We start from the raw sequence: 26,106 nt of genomic DNA on the forward strand, positions 1-26,106 counted from the left end.
GGGAGGTGAGGAGGGGTGAGGAGGAGGTGAGGAGGGGGTGAGGAGGGGGTGAGGAGGGGTGAGGAGGGGGTGAGGTGGGGGGGTGAGGTGAGGAGGGGGTGAGGAGGGGGGGTGAGGTGAGGAGGGGTGAGGTGGGGGGGTGAGGTGAGGAGGGGTGAGGTGGTGAGGTGGGGAGGGGGGAGGGGGTGAGGTGGGTAGGTGGGAAGGGGGTGAGGAGGAGGTGAGGAGGGGGTGAGGAGGGGGTGAGGAGGGGGTGAGGAGGGGGTGAGGAGGGGGGTGAGGAGGAGGTGAGGAGGGGGTGAGGTGGGTGAGGTGGGGGGGTGAGGTGAGGAGGGGGTGAGGTGGGGGGGGTGAGGTGGTGAGGTGGGGGGGGTGAGGTGGTGAGGTGGGGGGGGTGAGGTGGTGAGGTGGGGAGGGGGGAGGGGGTGAGGTGGGGAGGGGGTGAGGTAGGGAGGGGGTGAGGTAGGGAGGGCGTGAGGGGTGGGGAGGGGGTGAGGGGTGGGGAGGGGGTGAGGGGGTGGGGAGGGGGTGAGGGGGTGGGGAGGGGGTGAGGGGGTGAGGGGGTGAGGTGGGAGGGGGTGAGGTGGGGAGGGGGTGAGGTGGGGAGGGGGTGAGGTGGGGAGGGGGTGAGGTGGGGTGGGTGTGAGGGGGTGAGGTGGGGAGGGGGTGAGGTGGGGAGGGGTGAGGTGGGGGGGTGAGGTGGGGAGGGGTGAGGTGGGGGGGTGAGATGCGGTGGGGTGGGGGTGAGGTGGGGTGGGGGTGAGGTGGGGAGGGGGTGAGGTGGGTGGGGAGGGGGTGAGGTGGGATGAGGTGGGGTGAGGTGGGGAGTGGGTGAGGTGGGGGAGGGGGGAGTGGGTGGGGGGTGAGGTTGGGGAGTGGGTGAGGTGGGGAGGGTGAGGTGGGGAGGGGGTGAGGTGGGGAGGGGTGAGGTGGGGAGGGGGTGAGGTGGGGATGGGTGGGGTGAGGTGGGGAGGAGGGGTGAGGTGGGGAGGGGGTGAGGTGGGGAGGAGGGGTGAGGTGGGGAGGGGGTGAGGTGGGGATGGGTTGAGGTGGGGAGGGGTTGAGGTGGGGAGGAGGGGTGAGGTGGGGAGGGGGTGAGATAGACCGGGACAACCAATCATCCGGTCCCAATCCGGACCAGGACAACCAATCGTCCAGTCCCAATCCGGACCAGGACAACCAATCATCCGGTCCCAATCCGGGCCGGGACAACCAATCATCTGGTCCCAATCCGGGCCGGGACAACCAATCATCCGGTCCCAATCCGGGCCAGGACAACCAATCATCCGGTCCCAATCCGGGCCGGGAGAACAGATAATGCCGGTAATCCGGGCCGGAAATATCAATTATGCTGGTCCCAATCCGGGCCAGTTTGAAGCACTAGATTCATGAGTCCCAGCTGTGCGGCTCCCGCCCCTCAGTGGGGGAGCTGGTATTCCATGAGTCCCACAGAGAGATCAATTGGGACGTCCCGTGGGTTTGGTGGGAGTTATTACAGTAACTTTCCAAGTTGAGAAAGAAAGAATGAAATGGATTATATTGATGGTCAAATTTGTCTGCTTAAATATGATGAGGTATGTGTCATATGATATAATAGTTTAGTAATGGGTAGTTTCTAAAGTTGAAAAGACTTTGGAAAATGAATCTTTTCATAGTCCTGGTTCCGTTTTTTAAAGGGGAGGTGTGATGATATTAGGAAATTGTTATATATTGTATATTATACTTATATTTTGTTGCTATTATAAAACCTGGATTCAAATATAGTGGCTTTTAAACTGTATTGTGTTGCTTAATTGGAATATATAGTGAAAGGTTTCTTTAGGGAATTAAATTTATTTTCTCCTTTTATTTAAGAACTATTTAAACTATTAATTGTAAAGCTATGACTGTGCTGCTAATGTGATTTATGCTGTGTTTAAAGTTTAACATAAAAGATGCCGATTGGTCAGTCTTATTACTCTTGTGGTCTTGTATTCTTCACTCACAGTCTTACAAATTACAAATTGTTGGGATTCTCGTCTGAATAATATGTTGTTTTATGTTCAGTGTGTTGGGGGAATATGTTGCCTTATATTCACCAGAGTGTAAAACGGAATGAAGTTCAATGTATTATTGTGCTGTTGACATCACAAAGTCTGTTCCTGTGACTAGACACAGCCTGAGGACAGTCAGAGATCAATTGCTGCACCAGGCGTTTGCAGATTAACAATAGATACAGATGATGGCAGTCATTTGATTCAATTTAACTCAGCCATCCAGAAGCTCCTGTCCAACTTTTTTTATCGATGATGCCAGGATAGTATCTGTGTTCGGGACTGAGCCTCTGTGTTACATCTTAGTCACTGTATGTTGAGCATCTCCTGCCCTCAGTCCTGAATTTACCTTTCCCGAGATTAATATTTGCTCATCATTGTTGAGTCTTCATCAAGCTATTCCATCCCACTGACTCTGACATCCCTCATGAAAATTCCCATTCTCGTCTTTGAAAGCGGAAGGCACCAAATTTGGGAACAAAGGACTAGACAAAAATAATTTTGTAAAAGACCCCACGATTTTTTAATTAGTTGATCTCAGCAGAGAGAATAAACATACCACCTGCCACAATGTGGGAATTAGGCCACATAAGGTGCCACTTCGAGCCACATCGTCCAATCACCAAGCAGACATGCAGACAGCTGCTTTGACAACCAAAGACAATTTAATGATAATTTTCTTTTCCTCTTGGTCTAGTGAACACACCCAAAACTGACTGAACCAAAATGCATCCCCTTCCCCCTCCTCCCTCGCTCCCAACCCCTCCACAGGGGCAGGTGCTAATCGATAAACACCCCTGATATTGGGAGGGAGCCTCACAGTGAGCAGTATAACCCCAGTCCAATGTATTACAGCAGAGATTCCATCCTGTGCTGCTCCTGATTTAAATCACACGATTCACCCGGATTCCACAGTTTAAAATCTTTTTTAGCTTAAAGATATTGCACTCCCGTGTTTGGATGTTGGCATGTAATGTGATGTAACCATGGCAACACAGCAAGAATCAGATTATTTCCCTCACCCGGTCTTGGCTGATTTCCTGTGCTGACAAAATCTAAACTCACTACCTGGCGATGGGGACAGAATCTGATTGGTCTTCGGGCAGTTCAAAGCCCGGTCAGCCAGTTTTACACAAACAGTCTGATTATTAAATTCCAGCTAAATCGCCGAGTCTCAGCATTGTTATTGATTCCCGCAGCTGCCAAACCCCACCCTCACCCTCACCCTCACCCACACCCTCTCCATTGCCCTCGCCCTCCCTGTGTCTCCTCCAATTCCTATTGGCTGCTGCTGTTCTGGACACTGAGCATTTACCAGCCCTGTCTTCCTGTGAAATTCATGAACAAATAGAAAACCAGCAGAAAATGGAGGTGGAATAGATTCAACACCATCTTCTTAAAGACAATTAAGAACAGGAAGAAATTCTAAGGAATTGATGGAGTGGGAAGGGGTCCCAATCGGGGAGGTGAAGAGGAAGTGGGAGGACGAGCTTGGGGGGGGGGGGGGGGGGGGGGGAGTTGCAAGTCGAGCTATGGGAGAAGGGCCTGAGGAGAGTCACTGCCCTGGAGTAGGTTTATTGAGGAGGTGGAGGACAGGTGTGGACGGTATGGGGGAGGTCCTGTGAACCATGTACATATGTTCTTGGCGTGTCTGAAGCTATGGGGATTCTGACAGGGATTTGCGGATGTCATGTCAGAGGTCCTGGAAGAGAGGGTGACGCCGAGCCCAGTGATAATAATATTTGGAGTGTGGGAAGACCCGGGAGCCCGGGGGGGGGGGGGGGGGGGGGGGGGAGAAAGGCCGACGTTTTGGCCTTTGCCTCCCTGGTGGCCTGGGGTTATGGGTCAGTGGGGGTCAGGGAGCTGGGGTTATGGGTCAGTGGGGGTCAGGAGGCCGGGGTTATGGGTCAGTGGGGGTCAGGGAGCTGGGGTTATGGGTCAGTGGGGGTCAGGAGGCTGGGGTTATGGGTCAGTGGGGGTCAGTCGGGGTCAGGGGGCCGGGATTATGGGTCAGTGGGGGTCAGGGGGCCGGGGATATGGGTCAGTGGGGGTCAGGGGTCTGGGGTTATGGGTCAGTGTGGGTCAGGGAGCTGGGAGTATGGGTCAGTGGGGGTCAGGGGGAGGTCAGGGGTCTAGGGTTATGGGTCAGTGGGGGTCAGGGAGCCAGGGTTATGGGTCAGTGGGGGTCAGGGGGCCGGGGTTATGGGTCAGTGGGGGCCAGGGAGCCGGGGTTATGGGTCAGTGGGGGTCAGGTGGCCGGGGTTATGGGTCAGTGGGGGTCAGTGGGCCGGGGTTATGGGTCAGTGGGGGTCAGGGAGCCGGGGTTATGGGTCAGTGTGGGTCAGGGAGCCGGGGTTATGGGTCAGTGGGGGTCAGGAGGCCGGGGTTATGGGTCAGTGGGGGTCAGGGTCCGGGGTTATGGGTCAGTGGGGGTCAGGTGGCCGGGGTTATGGGTCAGTGGGGGTCAGTGGGCCGGGGTTATGGGTCAGTGGGGGTCAGGGAGCCGGGGTTATGGGTCAGTGTGGGTCAGGGAGCCGGGGTTATGGGTCAGTGGGGGTCAGGAGGCCGGGGTTATGGGTCAGTGGGGGTCAGGGTCCGGGGTTATGGGTCAGTGGGGGTCAGGGTAATGGGTCAGTGGGGGTCAGGGGGCCAGGGTTATGAGTTGGGGTGATTCGATGTGGACAAGAACTGGAGGGAGTTGAAGAATCGTCAGCGTCACAATGAAATCCACATCATCAATTTAATGCCCGAATTGTAGCAGCTCACTGATTCTATCCGCACGGTAATGCTGCAGTTTGACAGTTTTTACCACACCCCAGTAGGGGTGTAACAGCGGACTAGACTCTCCGGTCCCTTAGCCGTGTGTTTCCTGGCGGAGCGCCATTCACTGCCAGCGGGATTCCATCTTCCCACCGCTTGTCCCTGGGGTTTTCCCATTGAAGTTCCCCCCCCCCCTCCCCCCCTCCCCACCGGGAAACCCATGGGCAGGGCGGGGCTGCGTTGCCAGCAGCAACAGTAAATCGATACAGGTGGGGAATTTTGGCCAGTGTGTGTATTGGAGCTGACTCTCTGCTGCATTAAACTCACCCCTCGGTTGCCAGGAATTCATATAATCATAGAATTTACAGTACAGAAAGATGCCATTCAGCCCATCAAGTCTGCACCGGCTCTTGGAAAGAGCACCTACTTAAGCCCATGCCTCCACCCTATCCCTATAACCCAGTAACCCCACCTAACCTTTTTGGACACTAAGGGCAATTTAGCATGGCCAATCCACCTAACCGACACTTCTTTGGACTGTGGGAGGAACCGGAGCACCCGGAGGAAACCCACGCAGACACGGGGAGAACGTGCCGACTCCACACAGACAGTGACCCAAGCCGGGAATCGAACCTGGGAACCTGAATTGTTTAAAGAGTTGCACACGGTTTTCCTGAAGCTCTCGAGCAGTTTCTGTGAGTTTGTGTTTCAGAAAGCTTCCAAACTGGACAGAATGAAATGAAATAATATCCAGACTGCGTTCACCCAAAGTGAACAATCACTGGACTAACGACTGGAATGACAGTCTCTCTGTGGCATAGTGCAATCATGAGATTGGTCCCTGATCCCTGGCCCCAGCAGCACTGTCTGTTTAAGAACGTTACCATTGTCCAGATGACAGAGGGGTGTAGTGATCACAGAATCACAGAATACTACAATGCAGAAGAGGCCCTTCAGCCCATCGATTCTGCTCCGACGCATGAAAGGCCTACCTAATCCCATTTGCCAGCACTTGGCCCATAGCCTTGAATGTTAAGACTTGCCAAGTGCTCAGCCAGGAACATTTTAAAGGATGTGAGGCAACCTGCCTCTACCACCCTCCCAGGCAGTGCGTTCCAGACCATCACCACCCTCCCAGGCAGTGCGTTCCAGACCATCACCACCCTCCCAGGCAGTGCGTTCCGGACTATCACCACCCTCCCAGGCAGTGCGTTCCTGACCATCCCTACCCTCCCAGGCAGCGCGTTCCAGACCATCACCACCCTCCCAGGCAGTGTGTTCCACACCGTCACCACCCTCCCAGGCAGTGCGTTCCTGACCGTCACCACCCTCCCAGGCAGTGCGTTCCTGACCGTCACCACCCTCCCAGGCAGTGTGTTCCTGACCGTCACCACCCTCCCAGGCAGTGCGTTCCTGACCGTCACCACCCTCCCAGGCAGTGCGTTCCTGACCGTAACCACCCTCCCAGGCAGCGCGTTCCTGACCGTCACCACCCTCCCAGGCAGTGTGTTCCAGACTGTCACCACCCTCCCAGGCAGTGCGTTCCAGACCATCACCACCCTCCCAGGCAGTGCGTTCCAGACCATCACCACCCTCCTAGGCAGTGTGTTCCTGACCGTCACCACCCTCCCAGGCAGTGTGTTCCTGACCGTCACCACCCTCCCAGGCAGTGTGTTCCAGACTGTCACCACCCTCCCAGGCAGTGCGTTCCAGACCATCACCACCCTCCCAGACAGTGCGTTCCAGACCATCACCACCCTCCCAGACAGTGCGTTCCAGACCATCACCACCCTCCCAGGCAGTGTGTTCCTGACCATCCCCACCCTCCCAGGCAGTGCGTTCCAGACCCTCACCACCCTCCCAGGCAGTGCATTCCAGACCGTCACCACCCTCCCAGGCAGTGCATTCCAGACCGTCACCACCCTCCCAGGCAGTGCGTTCCAGCCTCTACCCCCCTCCCAGGCAGTGCGTTCCAGACCATCACCACCCTCCCAGGCAGTGTGTTCCTGACCGTCACCACCCTCCCAGGCAGTGTGTTCACACCGTCACCCTCCTCCAGGCAGTCGGTTCCAGACCGTCACCACCCTCCCAGGCAGTGTGTTCCTACACCGTCACCATCCTCCCAGGCAGCGCTGTTCCTGACCAGTCACCACCCTCCCAGGCAGTGTGTTCCTGACCATCACCACCCTCCCAGCAGTGCGTTCCGACCATCACCACCCTCCCAGGCAGTGTGTTCCTGACCAGTCACCACCCTCCCAGGCAGTGCGTTCCAGACCATCACCACCCTCCCAGGCAGTGCGTTCCAGACCCTCACCACCCTCCCAGGCAGTGCGTTCCAGACCGTCACCACCCTCCCAGGCAGTGTGTTCTGGACTATCACCACCCTCCCAGGCAGTGCGTTCCTGACCATCCCTACCCTCCCAGGCAGTGCGTTCCACACCGTCACCATCCTCCCAGGCAGCGCGTTCCAGACCGTCACCACCCTCCCAGGCAGTGTGTTCTGGACTATCACCACCCTCCCAGGCAGTGCGTTCCTGACCGTCACCACCCTCCCAGGCAGTGCGTTCCAGACTCTACCCCCCTCCCAGGCAGTGCGTTCCAGACCATCACCACCCTCCCAGGCAGCGCTCCATACCGTCACCACCCTCCCAGGCAGCGCGTTCCAGACCGTCACCACCCTCCCAGGCAGTGTGTTCCTGACCATCACCACCCTCCCAGGCAGTGTGTTCCTGACCATCACCACCCTCCCAGGCAGTGTGTTCCTGACCGTCACCACCCTCCCAGGCAGTGCGTTCCTGACCGTCACCACGCTCCCAGGCAGTGCGTTCCAGCCTCTCCCACCCTCCCAGGCAGTGCGTTCCAGACCATCACCACCCTCCCAGGCAGTGTGTTCCTGACCATCACCACCCTCCCAGGCAGTGTGTTCCTGACCGTCACCACCCTCCCAGGCAGTGCGTTCCAGACCATCACCACCCTCCCAGGCAGTGTGTTCCAGACCCTCTCCCACCCTCCCAGGCAGTGCGTTCCTGACCGTCACCACCCTCCCAGGCAGTGCGTTCCAGACCATCACCACCCTCCCAGGCAGTGTGTTCCAGACCCTCTCCCACCCTCCCAGGCAGTGTGTTCCTGACCGTCACCCCCCTCCCAGGCAGTGTGTTCCAGACCCTCTCCCACCCTCCCAGGCAGTGTGTTCCTGACCCTCTCCCACCCTCCCAGGCAGTGCGTTCCTGACCGTCACCACCCTCCCAGGCAGTGCGTTCCAGACCCTCTCCCACCCTCCCAGGCAGTGTGTTCCTGACCGTCACCACCCTCCCAGGCAGTGCGTTCCAGACCCTCTCCCACCCTCCCAGGCAGTGTGTTCCTGACCCTCACCACCCTCCCAGGCAGTGTGTTCCTGACCGTCACCACCCTCCCAGGCAGTGCGTTCCACACCGTCACCACCCTCCCAGGCAGTGTGTTCCAGACCATCACCACCCTCCCAGGCAGTGTGTTCCTGACCGTCACCACCCTCCCAGGCAGTGTGTTCCTGACCCTCACCACCCTCCCAGGCAGTGCGTTCCAGACCCTCACCACCCTCCCAGGCAGTGTGTTCCTGACCGTCACCACCCTCCCAGGCAGTGCGTTCCAGACCATCACCACCCTCCCAGGCAGTGCGTTCCAGACCCTCACCACCCTCCCAGGCAGTGTGTTCCAGACCATCACCACCCTCCCAGGCAGGGCGTTCCAGACCATCACCACCCTCTGGGTATAAAGGGTTTTCCTCAAATCCCCCTTAAACCTCCCACCCCTCACTTTGAAACATAGAAACATAGAAAACAGGAGCAGGAGTGGGCCATTCGGCCCTTCGAGCCTGCATCACCATTCAATATGATCATGGCTGGTTATGCAAATTCAGTATCCCACTCCTGCATTCTCTCCATACCCCTTGATCCCTTTAGCCACAAGGGCCACGTCCAACCATCTCTTGAATGTATCCAACAAACCGGCCCCAACAGCTTTCTGTGGGAGAGAATTCCACAAGTTCACAACTCTCTGAGAGAAGAAGTTCTTCCCCATCTCAGTCCTGAATGGCTGACCCCTTATTCTGAGGCTGTGACCCCGAGTTCTGGACGTTCCCAACATCGGGAACATTCTTCCCACATCCATCCTGTCCAGTCCCATCAGGATTTTATATGTTTCTATGAAATCCCCTCTCATTCTTCTAAACTCCAGTGAATACAAGCCCAGTCGATCCAGTCTTTCTCCATCTGTCAGTCCTGCCATCCCGGGAATTAGCCTGGGAACCTTCGCTGGACACCCTCAATAGCAGGAATGTCCTTCCTCAAACTGGGAGACCAAAACTGCCACAATACTCCAGGTGTGGCTTCACCAAGGCCCTGTATAACCGCAGCAAGATATCCCTACTCCTATACTCAAATCCTCTTTTGGCAGCAGGGTAGCATGGTGGTTAGCATAAATGCTTCACAGCTCCAGGGTCCCAGGTTCGATTCCCGGCTGGGTCACTGTCTGTGTGGAGTCTGCACGTCCTCCCCCTGTGTGCGTGGGTTTCCTCCGGGTGCTCCGGTTTCCTCCCACAGTCCAAAGATGTGCGGGTTAGGTGGATTGGCCATGCTAAATTGCCCGTAGTGTCCTAATAAAAAGTAAGGTTAAGGGGGGGGTTGTTGGGTTACGGGTATAGGGTGGATACGTGGGTTTGAGTAGGGTGATCATGACTCGGCACAACATTGAGGGCCGAAGGGCCTGTTCTGTGCTGTACTGTTCTATGTTCTATGTTCTCTCTCTATGAAGGTCAGCATGCCATTAGATTTCCTCACCGCCTGCTGTACCTGCATGCCAACTCTCACCGCCTGCTGTACCTGCATCCCAACCCTCACCGCCTGCTGTACCTGCATCCCAACCCTCACCGCCTGCTGTACCTGCATGCCAACCCTCACCGCCTGCTGTACCTGCATGCCAACCCTTACCGCCTGCTGTACCTGCATGCCAACCCTCACCGCCTGCTGTACCTGCATGCCAACCCTCACCACCTGCTGTACCTGCATGCCAACCCTCACTGCCTGCTGTACCTGTATGCCAACTCTCACTGCCTGCTGTACCTGTATGCCAACTCTCACTGCCTGCTGTACCTGCATGCCAACCCTCACCGCCTGCTGTACCTGCATGCCAACCCTCACCGCCTGCTATACCTGCATGCCAACCCTCACCGCCTGCTGTACCTGCATGCCAACCCTCACCGCCTGCTGTACCTGCATGCCAACCCTCACCGCCTGCTATACCTGCATGCCAACCCTCACCGCCTGCTGTACCTGCATGCCAACCCTCACCGCCTGCTGTACCTGCATGCCAACCCACACCGCCTGCTGTACCTGCATGCCAACCCTCACCGCCTGCTGTACCTGCATGCCAACCCTCACCGCCTGCTGTACCTGCATGCCAACCCTCACCGCCTGCTGTACCTGCATCCCAACCCTCACTGCCTGCTGTACCCGCATGCCAATCTTCAGCGACTGTTCCACCGTGACACCCAGGTCTCGTTACACTTCCCCTTTTCCTAAACTGCCACCATTCAGATAATAATCTGCCTTCCTGTTTTTGTCATCAAAGTGGATAATCTCACATTTACCCACATTATATTGCATTTGCCAAGTATTTGCCCACTCAGCCAGCCTGTCCAAGTCACCCTGCAGCCTCTCTGCATCCTCCTCACAGCGCACACTGCCACCCAGCTTAATGGTGTCTGCAAATTTGGAGATATTGCAATTCCTTCGTCCAAATCATTCATGTATATTGTGAAGAGCTGGGGTCCCAGCGCTGAACCCTGCGGTATCCCACTAGTCACTGCCTGCCACTTTGAGCAGGACACGTTTATTCCCACTTTCTGCTTCCTGTCTGCCAACCAGTTCTCTATCCACATCAATACATTACCCCCAATATCATGAGCTTTAATTTTGCTCACTAATCTCGGGCGAAATTCTCCGACCCCCAGCAGGGTTGGAGAATCGCCTGGGGCCGCCTAAAATCCCACCCCCGCCGTGGCAGAGATTCTCTGCCACCCGGGAAGTGGCGGCGGCGGGAATCTCGCCACTCCAATCGGCGAGGCCCCTGCGGTGATTCTCCGGCCCGGATGGGCCGAAGTCCCGCCACTGGGAGGCCTCTCCCGCCGCCGAGGTTTGAACCACCTCTGGAACGGCGGGATCAGCGGCGCGAGCGGGCCCCGGGGTCCTGGGGAGGTGGGGGGTGATCGAACCCCGGGGGGTGCCCCCACAGTGGCCTGGCCCGCGGTCGGGGCCCCCCCCCTCAGACTCCAGGCCAGTGCACTCTTTCTCCTTCCGCGGCTGCCACGGCCTCCACCATGGCGGAAGCGGAAGGGAACCCCACATCGCGCATGTGCCGGCAGTGACGTCAGTGGCCAGCTGCCGCTGACGTCACTGCCGGCGCATGCGCGGACCGGCGAAAGCCTTTCGGCCAGCCCCGCTGCCGGGGGCGCCGGTTTTTTGCGCCAGTCTTCTGGTGGCAACCGCTCCGGCGCGGGGCTGGCCCCCAAAGGTGCGGAGAATTCCCCACCTTTGGGGAGGCCGACCCCTGAGTAGTTGGCGCCACTCCCCTACACCAGGACCCTCCGTCACGCCGGGTAGGGCAGAATCCCGCCCCTCGTGTGTGGGAGATTGTTAAAAGCCTTTTGAAAGTCTGGATACACAACATTTACTGGTTCACCCTTATCCACTCTACTGGTCACATCCTCAAAAAATTACAGAAGATTTGTCAGGCATGATTTCCCATCAGTGAATCAATGCTGACTGGGACCGATCCTGTCCCCACTTTCCAGATGGTCCGTTATTCCATCCTTAATAATTGACTCCCGCATTTTCCCACCAGGGATGTTAGGCTAACCCGTCTGTAATTCTCCGTTTTCTCTCCCTCCTTTTTAAAAAGTGGGGTTACATTCGCTACCCTCCAATCCACTGGAACTATTCCAGAGTCTATAGAATGCTGGAAAATGATAACCAATACATCCACTGTTTTCTTTTTTGTAATAAATTTAGAGTACCCAATTCTTTTTTTTTCCAATTAAGGGGCAAATTAGCGCGGCCAATCCACCTAACCTGCACATCTTTGGGTTGTGGGGGTGAAACCCACGCAGACACGGGACACGGGGAGAATGTACAAACTCCACACGGACAGTGACCCAGAGCCGGGATCGAACCTGGGACCTCGGCGCCGTGAGACAGCAGTGCTAACCACTGCGTCACTGTGCCACCCAGCACCCACTATTTCGAAGGCCACTTCCTTAAGTACTCTGGGATGCAGAACATCAGACCTGGGGACTTATCGGGTTTTAATCCCATCAGTTTCCCCAATACAATTTCCTGACTAATTAGGAGTTTCCAGGGCAACACGGTGGCGCAGTGGTTGGCACTGCTACCCCAGGGCAGCACGGTGGCACAGTGGTTAGCACAGCTGCCCCACAGCACCGAGGTCCCGGCTCTGGGTCACTGTCCATGTGGAGTTTGCACATTCTCCCTGTGTTGGCGTGGGTTTCACCCCCACAACCCAAAAATGTGCAGGGTAGATGGATTGGCCATGCTAAATTGCCCCTTAATTGGAAAAAATGAATTGGGTAATCTAAATTTATTTAAAAAATAAGGAGTTTCTTCAGTTCCTCCTTCATGCTGACCCTCTGACCCCGAGTATTTCCAGGAGGTTATTTATCTCCTCCTTAGTGAAGACAGATCCAAAGTAATTGTTCAGTTGCTCTGCCATCTCTTTGTTGCCCATTATGAATTCACCTGATTCTAACGGTAAGGGACCTACATTTGTCTTCACCAGTCCTTTTTCTCTTCACATATCTACAGAAGCTTCTGCAGTCAGTTTTTATGTTTTCTCTAAGCAGAGGAGGACAAAGAGTTTAATTCAGAAGGGGAAATAGAAGACGAGGGAAAGCTTAGAGAAAACATTTTATCTCTAAGCTTTCTCTCGTCTTCTATTTCCCCTTCTGAATTAAACTCTTTGTCCTCCTCTGCTTAGAGAAAACATAAAAACTGACTGCAGAAGCTTCTGTAGATATGTGAAGAGAAAAAGGACTGGTGAAGACAAATGTAGGTCCCTTACCGTTAGAATCAGGTGAATTGATAATGGGCAACAAAGAGATGGCAGACCAGCTGAAAACAACCCAAGCCTATCCAACCTCTCTTCGTAACTTAAATGTTCACCCCAGGCAACATCCTGGTGAATCTCCTCTGCACCCCCTCCAGTGCAATCACATCCGACCAGAACTGCACACAGTACTCCAGCTGTGGCCTCACCAAAGTTCTATTCAGCCCCAACATGACCTCCCTCCTTTTGTAATCTATGCCCCGATTATTAAAGGCAAATGTATAATATGATCTTTTCAGCATCCTATTAACCTGACCCTCTGCCTTCAGAGATCCATGAACGGGCAGCACGGTGGCGCAGTCGGTTAGCTCTGCTGTCTTAAATTTATTTAAAGAAAAGAGATTTATGGACAATCATAAGAACATAAGAACTAGGAGCAGGAGTAGGCCATCTGGCCCCTCGAGCCTGCTCCGCCATTCAATGAGATTATGGCTGATCTTTTGTGGACTCAGCTCCACTTTCCGGCCCGAACACCATAACCCTTAATCCCTTTATTCTTCAAAAAACTATCTATATCTTAAAAACATTTAATGAAGGAGCCTCAACTGCTTCACTGGGCAAGGAATTCCATAGATTCACAACCCTTTGGGTGAAGAAGTTCCTCCTAACCTCAGTCCTAAATCTACTTCCCCTTATTTTGAGGCTATGCCCCCTAGACGAGCTGGTTTAGCACAGGGCTAAATCACTGGCTTTGAAAGCAGGCCAGCCGCACGGTTCAATTCCCGTACCAGCCTCCCTGAACAGGTGCCGAAATGTGGCAACTAGGGGCTTTTCACAGTAACTTCATTGAAGCCTACTCATGGCAATAAGCGATTTTCATTTTTTTTCTCATAGTTCTGCTGTCACCCGCCAGTGGAAACAACCTGCCCGCACTATCCTATCTATTCCCTTCATAATTTTATGTTTCGATAAGAACCCCCCCTGCATCCTTCTAAATTCCAACGCGTACAGTCCCAGTTACTCAACCTCTCCTCGTAATCCAACTCCTTCAGCTCTGGGTCCCTTTGTTCTTTGGAACTTCCCAGTATCAGATCTTTCACAGTATACTTCCTTGTCAAATTACTCCTTCCAAAGTGCATCACTTCACACTTTTCAGGGTTAAATTCCATCTGCCACCTTTCTGCCCATTTGACCATCCCGTCTGTATCTCCCTGTAGCCCAACACACTCAACCTCACTGTTAACCTCCCGGCCAATCTCTGTGTCATTCGCAAACTCACTGATCCTACCCCCCACATAGTCATCTATGTTGTTTATATAAAAGACAAACAATAGGGGTCCCAGCACAGATCCCTGTGGTACCCCACTGGACACTGGCTTCCAGTCACTAAAGCAGCCGTCTGTCATCGCCCTCTGTCTCTCACAGTTATGCCAATTTTGAATCCATCTAATAGTAATAATCTTTATTATTGTCACAAGTAGGCTTACATTAACATTACATTGAAGTTACTGTGAAAAGCCCCTAGTTGCTACACTCCGGCTCTTGTTCGGGTACACAGAGGGAGAATTCAGAATGTCCAAATTATCTAACAGCTCGTCTTTTGGGACTGTGGGAGGAAACCGGAGCACCCGGAGGAAACCCACGCAGACACGGGGAGAACGTGCAGACTCCGCACAGACAGTGACCCAAGCCAGGAATCGAGCCTGGGACCCTGCCACTGTGAAGCAACCGTGCTAACCACTGTGCTACCGTGCCGCCCATCTATCAAATCACCCTGTATCCCATGTGCATTTGCCTTCTTAATAAGTCTCCCATATGGGGCCTTGTCAAAGGCTTTGCTGAAATCCATGTAAACTACATGAACTACACTACACACCTGGTCACATGCTCAAAAAAATTCAACCGAATTTGTTCGGCATGACCTCCCTTTGACAAAGCCGTGCTGACTATTCCTGATCAATCCCTGCCTCTCCAAGTGGAAATTGATTCTCTCCTTAAGAATTTTCTCCAATAGTTTCACCACACTGATGTGAGACTCACTGGTCTGTAGTTCCCTGGCTTATCTCTGCAACCTTTCTGAAATAGGGACCACATTAGGTGTTCTCCAGTCCTCTGGCATCTCCCCTTTGGCCAATTAAAAATTTGGGTCAGAGCCCCGGCAATCTCCTCCCTCACCTCCCACAGCATCCTGGTACACAATCCATCTGGACTGGAGATTTGTCCACTTTTAAACTTGCCAATTCCTCCAATACCTTGTCACTCCCTATGATAATTTGCTCAAGAACCTCATAATCTCTCTTCCCGAGTTCCATAACTACCTCCTCGTTCTCTTGGGTGAAGACAGATGTGAAATATTCGTTCAACACCCTACCAATGTCCCCTGGCTTCACCCACAGATTTCCCCCTTGGTCCCTAATGGGCCCTACTCTTCCCTGGTTATCCTCTTCCCATTGATATCTTGGGATTTGCCCTATTTTTACCAGCCAGAGTTTTCTCATATCCCCTCTTTGCTCTCCTAATTGTTCCTTAAGCTCCATCCTGCAGTTTCTGTGCTCCACTAATGTCTCTGTAGATTTCCTCTCTTTATACTTGTTAAAAGTCTCTCTTTTCCTTCTCATTGTATCCTGAATATCTCTGGTCATCCATGGTTCTCTGGGCTTGTTACTCCTTCCTATTACCCCAGAGGGAACATGTTGGGCCTGTACCCTCCCCATTTCCTCTTTAAACACCCCCCACTGCTCTTCTGTCGGTTTCCCCACAAGTAACTGTTCCCAGTCTACCTAGGCCAGATCCTGCCTTATTTTGTCAAAATCTACTCTCCCCTAATCCAAAACCCTTTTTTGCAATTTGTCTATTTCTTTGTGCATAACAAATTTAAATTGCACCATGTTGTGATCGCTGCCACTAAAATGCTCCCCGACCATCTCATCAACCACCTGCCTGGCTTCATTCCCCAGAATTAGGTCCAGCGCTGCACTGTCCCTTGTTGGATCCTCTACTTGTTGGGATTAAAAGTTCTCCTGTATACACTTTAAAAACTCTGCTCCACCTGAGCCCTTAACATTGATGGCTATCCCAATTAATTTCGGGAAAGTTGAAATCACCTAATTATCCTCTTATTACTTTTACACCTCTCTGCGAATATATTTGCTCCTCAATTTCCCGTTGACTGTCTGGGGGTCTATAATAAACACCCAGCAATTTAGCTGTCCCTTTGTTATTTCAGAGATTTCATAGAATTTACAGTGCAGAAGGAGGCCATTCGGCCCATCGAGTCTGCACAGGCTCTTGGAAAGAGCACCCTACCCGACGTCAACACCTCCACCCTATCCCCATAACCCAGTAACCCCACCCAACACTAAGGGCAATTTTGGACACTAAGGGCAATTTATCATGGCCAATCCACCTAACCTGCACATCTTTGGACTGTGGGAGGAAACCGGAGCACCCGGAGGAAACCCACGCACACACGGGGAGGATGTGCAGACTCCGCACAGACAGTGACCCAAGCCGGAATCGAACCTGGGACCCTGGAGCTGTGAAGCATTTGTGCTATCCACAATGCTACCGTGCTGCCCACATTCCTACCGTTATTCCTAAACTCTACCCACAAAGTTTGATTTAATTCCCCTCCAATCACTGCTTACTGCAGAAACTTAGCTAACAATGCAATACCTCCGACTCTTTTACCCCCTCCTCTGCCCAGCCTGAAGATTCAATACCCCGAGATGTTGAGCTGTCAATCCTGCCCCTCACTCAACTATGTGTCTCTGGTAACTATTATATCATTTTGTAAAAAACGTAAATTTAGAGTACCAATTAATTTCTTCCAATTAAAGGGCAATTTAGTGCCCACTCTCACCACAGACAGTGCCAGCCCCTCACCGCAGACAGTGCCAGCCCCTCACCACAGACAGTGCCAGCCCCTCACCACAGACAGTGCCAGCCCCTCACCGCAGACAGTGCCAGCCCCTCACCGCAGACAGTGCCCACCCTCACCGCAGACAGTGCCAGCCCCTCACCGCAGACAGTCCCCACTCTCACCACAGACAGTCCCCACCCTCACCACAGACAGTGCCAGCCCCTCACCACAGACAGTCCCCACCCTCACCGCAGACAGTCCCCACCCTCACCGCAGACAGTGCCAGACCCTCACCGCAGACAGTCCCCACCCTCACCGCAGACAGTCCCCACCCTCACCGCAGACAGTGCCAGACCCTCACCGCAGACAGTCCCCACCCTCACCGCAGACAGCCCCACCCTCACCGCAGACAGTGCCAGACCCTCACCGCCGACAGTCCCCGCCCCTCACCGCAGACAGTGCCCACCCCTCCCCGCAGACAGTGCCCACCCCTCACCGCAGACAGTGCCAGACCCTCACCGCAGACAGTCCCCACCCTCACCGCAGACAGCCCCACCCTCACCGCAGACAGTGCCAGACCCTCACCGCCGACAGTCCCCACCCTCACCGCAGACAGTCCCCACCCTCACCGCAGACAGTGCCAGGATCTCACCGCAAACAGTGCCCACCCTCACCGCAGACAGTGCCAGCCCCTCACCACAGACAGTCCCCACCCTCACCGCAGACAGTCCCCACCCTCACAGCAGACAGTCCCCACCCTCACCACAGGCAGTGCCCGCCCCTCACCGCAGACAGTGCCCACCCTCACCGCAGACAGTGCCAGCCCCTCACCGCAGACAGTGCCAGCCCCTCACCGCAGACAGTGCCAGCCCCTCACCGCAGACAGTGCCAGCCCCTCACCGCAGACAGTCCCAGCCCCTCACCGCAGACAGTGCCAGCCCCTCACCGCAGACAGTGCCAGCCCCTCACCGCAGACAGTCGCACCCTCATCGCAGACAGTCCCCACCCTCACCGCAGACAGTGCCAGCCCCTCACCGCAGACAGTGCCAGACCCTCACCGCAGACAGTCCCCACCCTCACCACAGACAGTGCCAGACCCTCACCACAGACAGTCCCCACCCTCACCACAGACAGTCCCCACCCTCACCACAGACAGTCCCCACCCTCACCGCAGACAGTCACCACCCTCACCGCAGACAGTGCCCACCCTCACCGCAGACAGTCCCCACCCTCACCGCAGACAGTGCCCACCCTCACCGCAGACAGTCCCCACCCTCACCGCAGACAGTCCCCACCCTCACCACAGGCAGTGCCAGCCCCTCACCGCAGACAGTGCCCACCCTCACCGCAGACAGTGCCAGCCCCTCACCGCAGACAGTGCCAGCCCCTCACCGCAGACAGTGCCAGCCCCTCACCGCAGACAGTGCCAGCCCCTCACCGCAGACAGTGCCAGCCCCTCACCGCAGACAGTCCCACCCTCATCGCAGACAGTCCCCACCCTCACCGCAGACAGTGCCAGCCCCTCACCGCAGACAGTGCCAGCCCCTCACCGCAGACAGTGCCAAACCCTCACCGCAGACAGTCCCCACCCTCACCGCAGACAGTCCCCACCCTCACCGCAGACAGTGCCCACCCTCACCGCAGACAGTGCCAGCCCCTCCCCGCAGACAGTCCCCACCCTCACCGCAGACAGTGCCCCACCCTCACCGCAGACAGTCCCCACCATCACCGCAGACAGTCCCCACCCTCACCGCAGACAGTCCCTACCATCACCGCAGACAGTGCCAGCCCCTCCCCGCAGACAGTCCCCACCCTCACCGCAGACAGTCCCCACCCTCACCGCAGACAGTCCCCACCCTCACCGCAGACAGTCCCCACCCTCACCGCAGACAGTGCCAGCCCCTCACCGCAAACAGTGCCAGCCCCTCACCGCAGACAGTCCCCACCCTCACCGCAGACAGTCCCCACCCTCACCACAGGCAGTGCCAGCCCCTCACCACAGACAGTCCCCACCCTCACCGCAGACAGTCCCCACCCTCACCGCAGACAGTGCCAGACCCTCACCGCAGACAGTCCCCACCCTCACCGCAGACAGTGCCAGCCCCTCACCGCAGACAGTGCCAGCCCCTCACCGCAGACAGTGCCAGCCCCTCACCGCAGACAGTGCCCACCCTCACCGCAGACAGTGCCAGCCCCTCACCGCAGACAGTGCCAGCCCCTCACCGCAGACAGTGCCAGCCCCTCACCGCAGACAGTCCCACCCTCATCGCAGACAGTCCCCACCCTCACCGCAGACAGTGCCAGCCCCTCACCGCAGACAGTGCCAAACCCTCACCGCAGACAGTCCCCACCCTCACCGCAGACAGTCCCCACCCTCACCGCAGACAGTCCCCACCCTCACCGCAGACAGTGCCCACCCTCACCGCAGACAGTGCCAGCCCCTCCCCGCAGACAGTCCCCACCCTCACCGCAGACAGTCCCCACCATCATCGCAGACAGTCCCCACCCTCACCGCAGACAGTCCCCACCCTCACCGCAGACAGTCCCCACCCTCACCGCAGACAGTCCCCACCCTCACCGCAGACAGTCCCCACCCTCACCGCAGACAGTGCCAGCCCCTCACCGCAGACAGTGCCAGCCCCTCACCGCAGACAGTCCCCACCCTCACCGCAGACAGTCCCACCCTCACCGCAGACAGTCCCCACCCTCACCGCAGACAGTCCCCACCCTCACCGCAGACAGTGCCAGCCCCTCACCGCAGACAGTCCCCACCCTTACCGCAGACAGTGCCAGCCCCTCACTGCAGACAGTCCCCACCCTCACCGCAGACAGTGCCAGCCCCTCACTGCAGACAGTCCCCACCCTCACCGCAGACAGTCCCCACCCTCACCGCAGACAGTGCCAGACCCTCACCGCAGACAGTGCCAGCCCCTCCCGCAGACAGTGCCAAACCCTCACCGCAGACAGTCCCCACCCTCACCGCAGACAGTGCCAGACCCTCACCGCAAACAGTGCCCACCCTCACCACAGACAGTGCTAGACCCTCACCGCAGACAGTGCCAGCCCCTCCCGCAGACAGTGCCAAACCCTCACCACAGACAGTGCCCACCCTCACCACAGACAGTCCCACCCTCACCGCAGACAGTGCCAAACCCTCACCGCAGACAGTGCCAGACCCTCACCGCAGACAGTGCCAAACCCTCACCGCAGACAGTGCCCACCCTCACCACAGACAGTCCCACCCTCACCGCAGACAGTGCCAGACCCTCACCGCAGACAGTCCCCGCCCCTCACCGCAGACAGTGCCAGATCCTCACCGCAAACAGTGCCCACCCTCACCACAGACAGTGCCCACCCTCACCACAGACAGTCCCCACCCTCACCGCAGACAGTGCCAGACCCTCACCGCAGACAGTCCCCACCCTCACCGCAGACAGTGCCAGACCCTCACCACAGACAGTGCCAGCCCCTCACCACAGACAGTCCCCACCCTCACCGCAGACAGTCCCCACCCTCACCACAGACAGTCCCCACCCTCACCGCAGACAGTGCCAGCCCTCACCACAGACAGTCCCCACCCTCACCACAGACAGTCCCCACCCTCACCACAGACAGTCCCCACCCTCACCGCAGACAGTGCCAGCCCTCACCACAGACAGTCCCCACCCTCACCGCAGACAGTCCCCACCCTCACCGCAGACAGTCCCCACCCTCACCACAGGCAGTGCCAGACCCTCACCGCAGACAGTCCCCACCCTCACCGCAGACAGTCCCCACCCTCACCGCAGACAGTGCCAGCCCCTCACCACAGACAGTCCCCACCCTCACCGCAGACAGTGCCAGCCCCTCACCGCAGACAGTGCCCACCCTCACCGCAGACAGTGCCCACCCTCACCGCAGACAGTGCCAGCCCCTCACCGCAGACAGTCCCCATCCTCACCGCAGACAGTCCCCACCCTCACCGCAGACAGTCCCCACCCTCACCGCAGACAGTCCCCACCCTCACCGCAGACAGTCCCCGCCCCTCACCGCAGACAGTGCCAGATCCTCACCGCAAACAGTGCCCACCCTCACCGCAGACAGTGCCAGCCCCTCACCGCAGACAGTGCCCACCCTCACCGCAGACAGTGCCCACCCTCACCGCAGACAGTGCCAGCCCCTCACCGCAGACAGTCCCCATCCTCACCGCAGACAGTCCCCACCCTCACCGCAGACAGTCCCCACCCTCACCGCAGACAGTCCCCACCCTCACCGCAGACAGTCCCCACCCTCACCGCAGACAGTGCCAGCCCCTCCCCGCAGACAGTCCCCACCCTCACCGCAGACAGTCCCCACCCTCACCGCAGACAGTCCCCACCCTCACCGCAGACAGTCCCCACCCTCACCGCAGACAGTCCCCACCCTCACCGCAGACAGTGCCAGACCCTCACCGCAGACAGTGCCAGCCCCTCACCGCAGACAGTCCCCACCCTCACCGCAGACAGTCCCCACCCTCACCGCAGACAGTGCCCCACCCTCACCGCAGACAGTGCCAGCCCCTCACCGCAGACAGTCCCCACCCTCACCGCAGACAGTGCCCCACCCTCACCGCAGACAGTGCCCCACCCTCACCGCAGACAGTCCCCACCCTCACCGCAGACAGTGCCAGCCCCTCACCGCAGACAGTCCCCACCCTTACCGCAGACAGTGCCAGCCCCTCACCGCAGACAGTCCCCACCCTCACCGCAGACAGTCCCCACCCTCACCGCAGACAGTCCCCACCCTCACCGCAGACAGTGCCAGCCCCTCACCGCAGACAGTGCCCCACCCTCACCGCAGACAGTGCCAGCCCCTCACCACAGACAGTGCCAGCCCCTCACCACAGACAGTGCCAGCCCCTCACCACAGACAGTGCCAGCCCCTCCCCGCAGACAGTGCCAGCCCCTCCCCGCAGACAGTGCCAGCCCCTCCCCGCAGACAGTCCCCACCCTCACCGCAGACAGTCCCCACCCTCACCGCAGACAGTGCCAGACCCTCACCGCAGACAGTGCCCACCCTCACCGCAGACAGTCCCCACCCTCACCGCAGACAGTCCCCACCCTCACCGCAGACAGTGCCAGCCCCTCACCGCAGACAGTCCCCACCCTTACCGCAGACAGTGCCAGCCCCTCACCGCAGACAGTCCCCACCCTCACCGCAGACAGTGCCAGCCCCTCACCGCAGACAGTCCCCATCCTCACCGCAGACAGTCCCCACCCTCACCGCAGACAGTCCCCACCCTCACCGCAGACAGTCCCCACCCTCACCGCAGACAGTCCCCGCCCCTCACCGCAGACAGTGCCAGATCCTCACCGCAAACAGTGCCCACCCTCACCGCAGACAGTGCCAGCCCCTCACCGCAGACAGTGCCCACCCTCACCGCAGACAGTGCACCGCAGACAGTCCCCACCCTCACCGCAGACAGTGCCAGCCCCTCACCGCAGACAGTGCCAGCCCCTCACCGCAGACAGTCCCCACCCTCACCGCAGACAGTGCCAGCCCCTCACCGCAGACAGTGCCAGCCCCTCACCGCAGACAGTCCCCACCCTCACCGCAGACAGTCCCCACCCTCACCGCAGACAGTCCCCACCCTCACCGCAGACAGTCCCCACCCTCACCGCAGACAGTGCCAGCCCCTCACCGCAGACAGTGCCAGCCCCTCACCGCAGACAGTCCCCACCCTCACCGCAGACAGTGCCAGCCCCTCACCGCAGACAGTGCCAGCCCCTCACCACAGACAGTGCCCACCCTCACCGCAGACAGTCCCCACCCTCACCGCAGACAGTGCCAGCCCCTCCCCGCAGACAGTCCCCACCCTCACCGCAGACAGTCCCCACCCTCACCGCAGACAGTGCCCACCCTCACCGCAGACAGTGCCCACCCTCACCGCAGACAGTCCCCACCCTCACTGCAGTCCTTACCTTGGCTCCGTCCACACTGATGATGCGATAAGTGTTCCTCGTCCCATCGTAGAAATAGGAAACGGTAAGGGCTTGTCTCGCTGCCGGGACCCAGTTCTTCTTGGTGGCCGGGTCAATCTGGAAGACATGTGCTCTGCTGGTGAAGATTGGCTGTTCTCTGGAATGAAGGAGTGAGAGAGAAGCAGCCATTGAGTTAACATTAGTCGAGATTCTGCAGAATGGGAGCGATTATTGAGCATACTTCACATCATCAGCCTTTTCCCTGGGGATTCTGGTCAATGTGTTCCAAGATTGAGAACAACAGTGCTTTCCAACTCAGCATTTAGCTGAAAGCTGACACTATTCCATCTGCACCATGTGATTGAGACATGACCTGAGTAAGCACTGGTCCCATAAGTGTTCTCATTACCCATCACACCCCAGCAATCTGATACCATTAGCCCAGCTGAGGCCTGTGAAAGTGGCCTGGAGTTGGACAGAATGAAACAGGACTCCCACTGAACATGTGACTCATCGTTCTCACACAAACACAGCACTTGCTGCTTCGAGCTACCGTTTACCCAGTGCTCTTATTCTGATAAGTGAATAATTCAGATAACGAGACAGATTATTTTCAATTCTGCATTGCGTTAAATATTAATACAGCAGGAAACTGTAAGAGGCAGAGAGAGAGGCAGAGAGAGAAAGAGACAGGGAAAGAGGAGGCGAGACTAGGAGAGAGGTAGAGGCAAAAACAGCGAGGCAGAGAGACAGAGAGAGAAGCAGAAAGACAGACAGAGAGCGAGAGAGGAATTCCTGCTGGAGATAGATGGACGAACCGGAAGATTCAGTGATTTCCAATGAGTAACTGCCTCCTGGGTAATCTTTCCTCCTGAGAGGATCACCGGGAATCTATCTTCCAGAGTTCACATCCAGGGTCAGTGGTTGAGGCAAAAACTATGCAAACATTGAAGATTGGGTAAGGTGGATGAACGGGATGTGGACAAGAGGGCTGGCTAAATGTGATTGGGACAATTTCCCCATACGGAAGATAAACATTGACACGGTTGAATGGGCTGAATGGTCCCTGCTGTAAACAGAAGGTGTCCAATCCTAATCTGAGAAAATAAGAGGATTGAGCAGAGAGTGAAATAGCCAGCAACTGGGAGGCAATGGGCATCTTGATGATCACACTGTGTAAATTCAGAATTACAACTGACATTATTCCCTGACCTGAGAGGGCTCAACACCTTCATTAAAACACAAACAGGAATTCTAACATCAATGGCTGCATTGAAAATGGGAAAAGAACATCCCTCAGAGAGAGGGAAGAGCGGAGAGGGTGGGAACGTCAAGTGAAGAGTGGAGGAACATGGTGGGTACAGGGCCCCTGGGGGCAGTGAACACAGAGCGGGGGGGGGGGGGGGGGGGGACAGTGAACACAGGGGGGGGGCAGTGAACACAGGGGGGGGGACAGTGAACACAGGGGGGGGGCAGTGAACACAGAGGGGGGGGACAGTGAACACAGGGGGGGGGCAGTGAACACAGGGGGGGGCAGTGAACACAGGGGGGGGGGCAGTGAACACAGGGGGGGGCAGTGAACACAGGGGGGGGACAGTGAACACGGGGGGGGCAGTGAACACAGAGAGGGGGAGGGGGGGACACGGGGGGGGGACAGTGAACACAGAGAGGGGGAGGGGGGGACACGGGGGGGGGGACACGGGGGGGGGGGACACGGGGGGGGGAGACAGTGAACACGGGGGGGGACAGTGATTACAGAGAGGGGGGGGGACACGGGGGGGGACACAGAGGGGGGGGGGGGCAGTGAACACAGAGAGGGGGAGGGGGGGAACACGGGGGGGGGACAGTGATCACAGAGGGGGGGAGGGGGACAGTGAACACAGAGGGGGGGGGACAGTGAACACAGAGGGGGGGAGGGGGACACGGGGGGGGGGGACAGTGAACACAGAGGGGGGGGGACAGTGAACACAGAGGGGGGGACAGTGAACACAGAGGGGGGGGGACAGTGAACACAGAGGGGGGGGGACAGTGAACACAGAGGGGGGGGGACAGTGAACACAGAGGGGGGGGGACAGTGAACACAGAGGGGGGGGACAGTGAACACAGGGGGGGGACAGTGAACACAGGGGGGGGGGGGGACAGTGAACACAGGGGGGGGGACAGTGAACACAGAGGGGGGGGGACAGTGAACACAGAGGGGGGGGGGACAGTGAACACAGAGGGGGGGGCAGTGAACACAGAGAGGGGGAGGGGGGAACACGGGGGGGGACAGTGATCACAGAGGGGGGAGGGGGACAGTGAACACAGAGGGGGGGGACAGTGAACACAGAGGGGGGGGCAGTGAACACAGAGGGGGGGAGACAGTGAACACAGAGGGGGGGGGCAGTGAACACAGAGGGGGGGGGGACAGTGAACACAGAGGGGGGGGGACAGTGAACACAGAGGGGGGGAGGGGGACACGGGGGGGGGGAGACAGTGAACACAGAGGGGGGGGGACAGTGAACACAGAGGGGGGGGGACAGTGAACACAGAGGGGGGGGGACAGTGAACACAGAGGGGGGGAGGGGGACACGGGGGGGGGACAGTGAACACAGAGGGGGGGACAGTGAACACAGAGGGGGGGACAGTGAACACAGAGGGGGGGGACAGTGAACACAGGGGGGGGGACAGTGAACACAGGGGGGGGGGGCAGTGAACACAGAGGGGGGGACAGTGAACACAGAGGGGGGGACAGTGAACACAGAGGGGGGGGGGACAGTGAACACAGGGGGGGGGGGGACAGTGAACACAGGGGGGGGGACAGTGAACACAGAGGGGGGGGACAGTGAACACAGAGGGGGGGGGGACAGTGAACACAGGGGGGGGACAGTGAACACAGAGGGGGGGAGGGGGGACACAGAGGGGGGGGGGCAGTGAACACAGAGGGGGGGGGACAGTGATCACAGAGGGCGGGGAGGGGGACACAGAGGTGGGGGACAGTGACACAGAGGGGGGGGACAGTGACACAGAGGGGGGGGGGGGGGACAAGGACTGGAACAGATTCCTGTTCACACAATCCCAATCAGAATGTCAAACCCCCATTGCTGCCTCATTGAGGGAGGAAGCCAGTGCAGCCTGGTGTCCATTGTCTCAACAGCCTTTTGGGCATCTCTCACCTTTACATAGAGTTTACAGTGCAGGAGGAGGCCACTCGGCCCATCGAGTCCACACAGCCTCCCCCAGAAAGACCACCCACCCAAGCCCATACCTCACCCCATCCTCGCAACCCCACCCAACCCCACCCAACCACTTTGGACACTAAAGACAACTTAGCATGGCCAATCCACCGAACAGCACGTCTTTGGACTGTGGGAGGAAGCCGGAGCACCCGGAGGAAACCCACGCAGACACGGGGAGAACGTGCAGACTCCGCACAGAC

General features: G+C 57.5%; 1 protein-coding gene across 1 annotated transcript in view; it reads right to left on the reverse strand.

The window, feature by feature from the left end:
• The window catches only part of homer2 (homer scaffold protein 2), an 87,805-nt gene that overhangs the window by 55,370 nt on the left and 6,329 nt on the right, over positions 1-26,106 (reverse strand). The window contains exon 2 of the mRNA XM_038813620.1: positions 22,689-22,845. Coding sequence (XP_038669548.1) covers positions 22,689-22,845 — 157 coding nt within the window. The remainder of the gene's footprint in view (positions 1-22,688; positions 22,846-26,106) is intronic.

The sequence above is a fragment of the Scyliorhinus canicula genome, chromosome 12 (assembly GCF_902713615.1).
Source record: "Scyliorhinus canicula chromosome 12, sScyCan1.1, whole genome shotgun sequence".
NCBI lineage: Eukaryota > Metazoa > Chordata > Chondrichthyes > Carcharhiniformes > Scyliorhinidae > Scyliorhinus > Scyliorhinus canicula.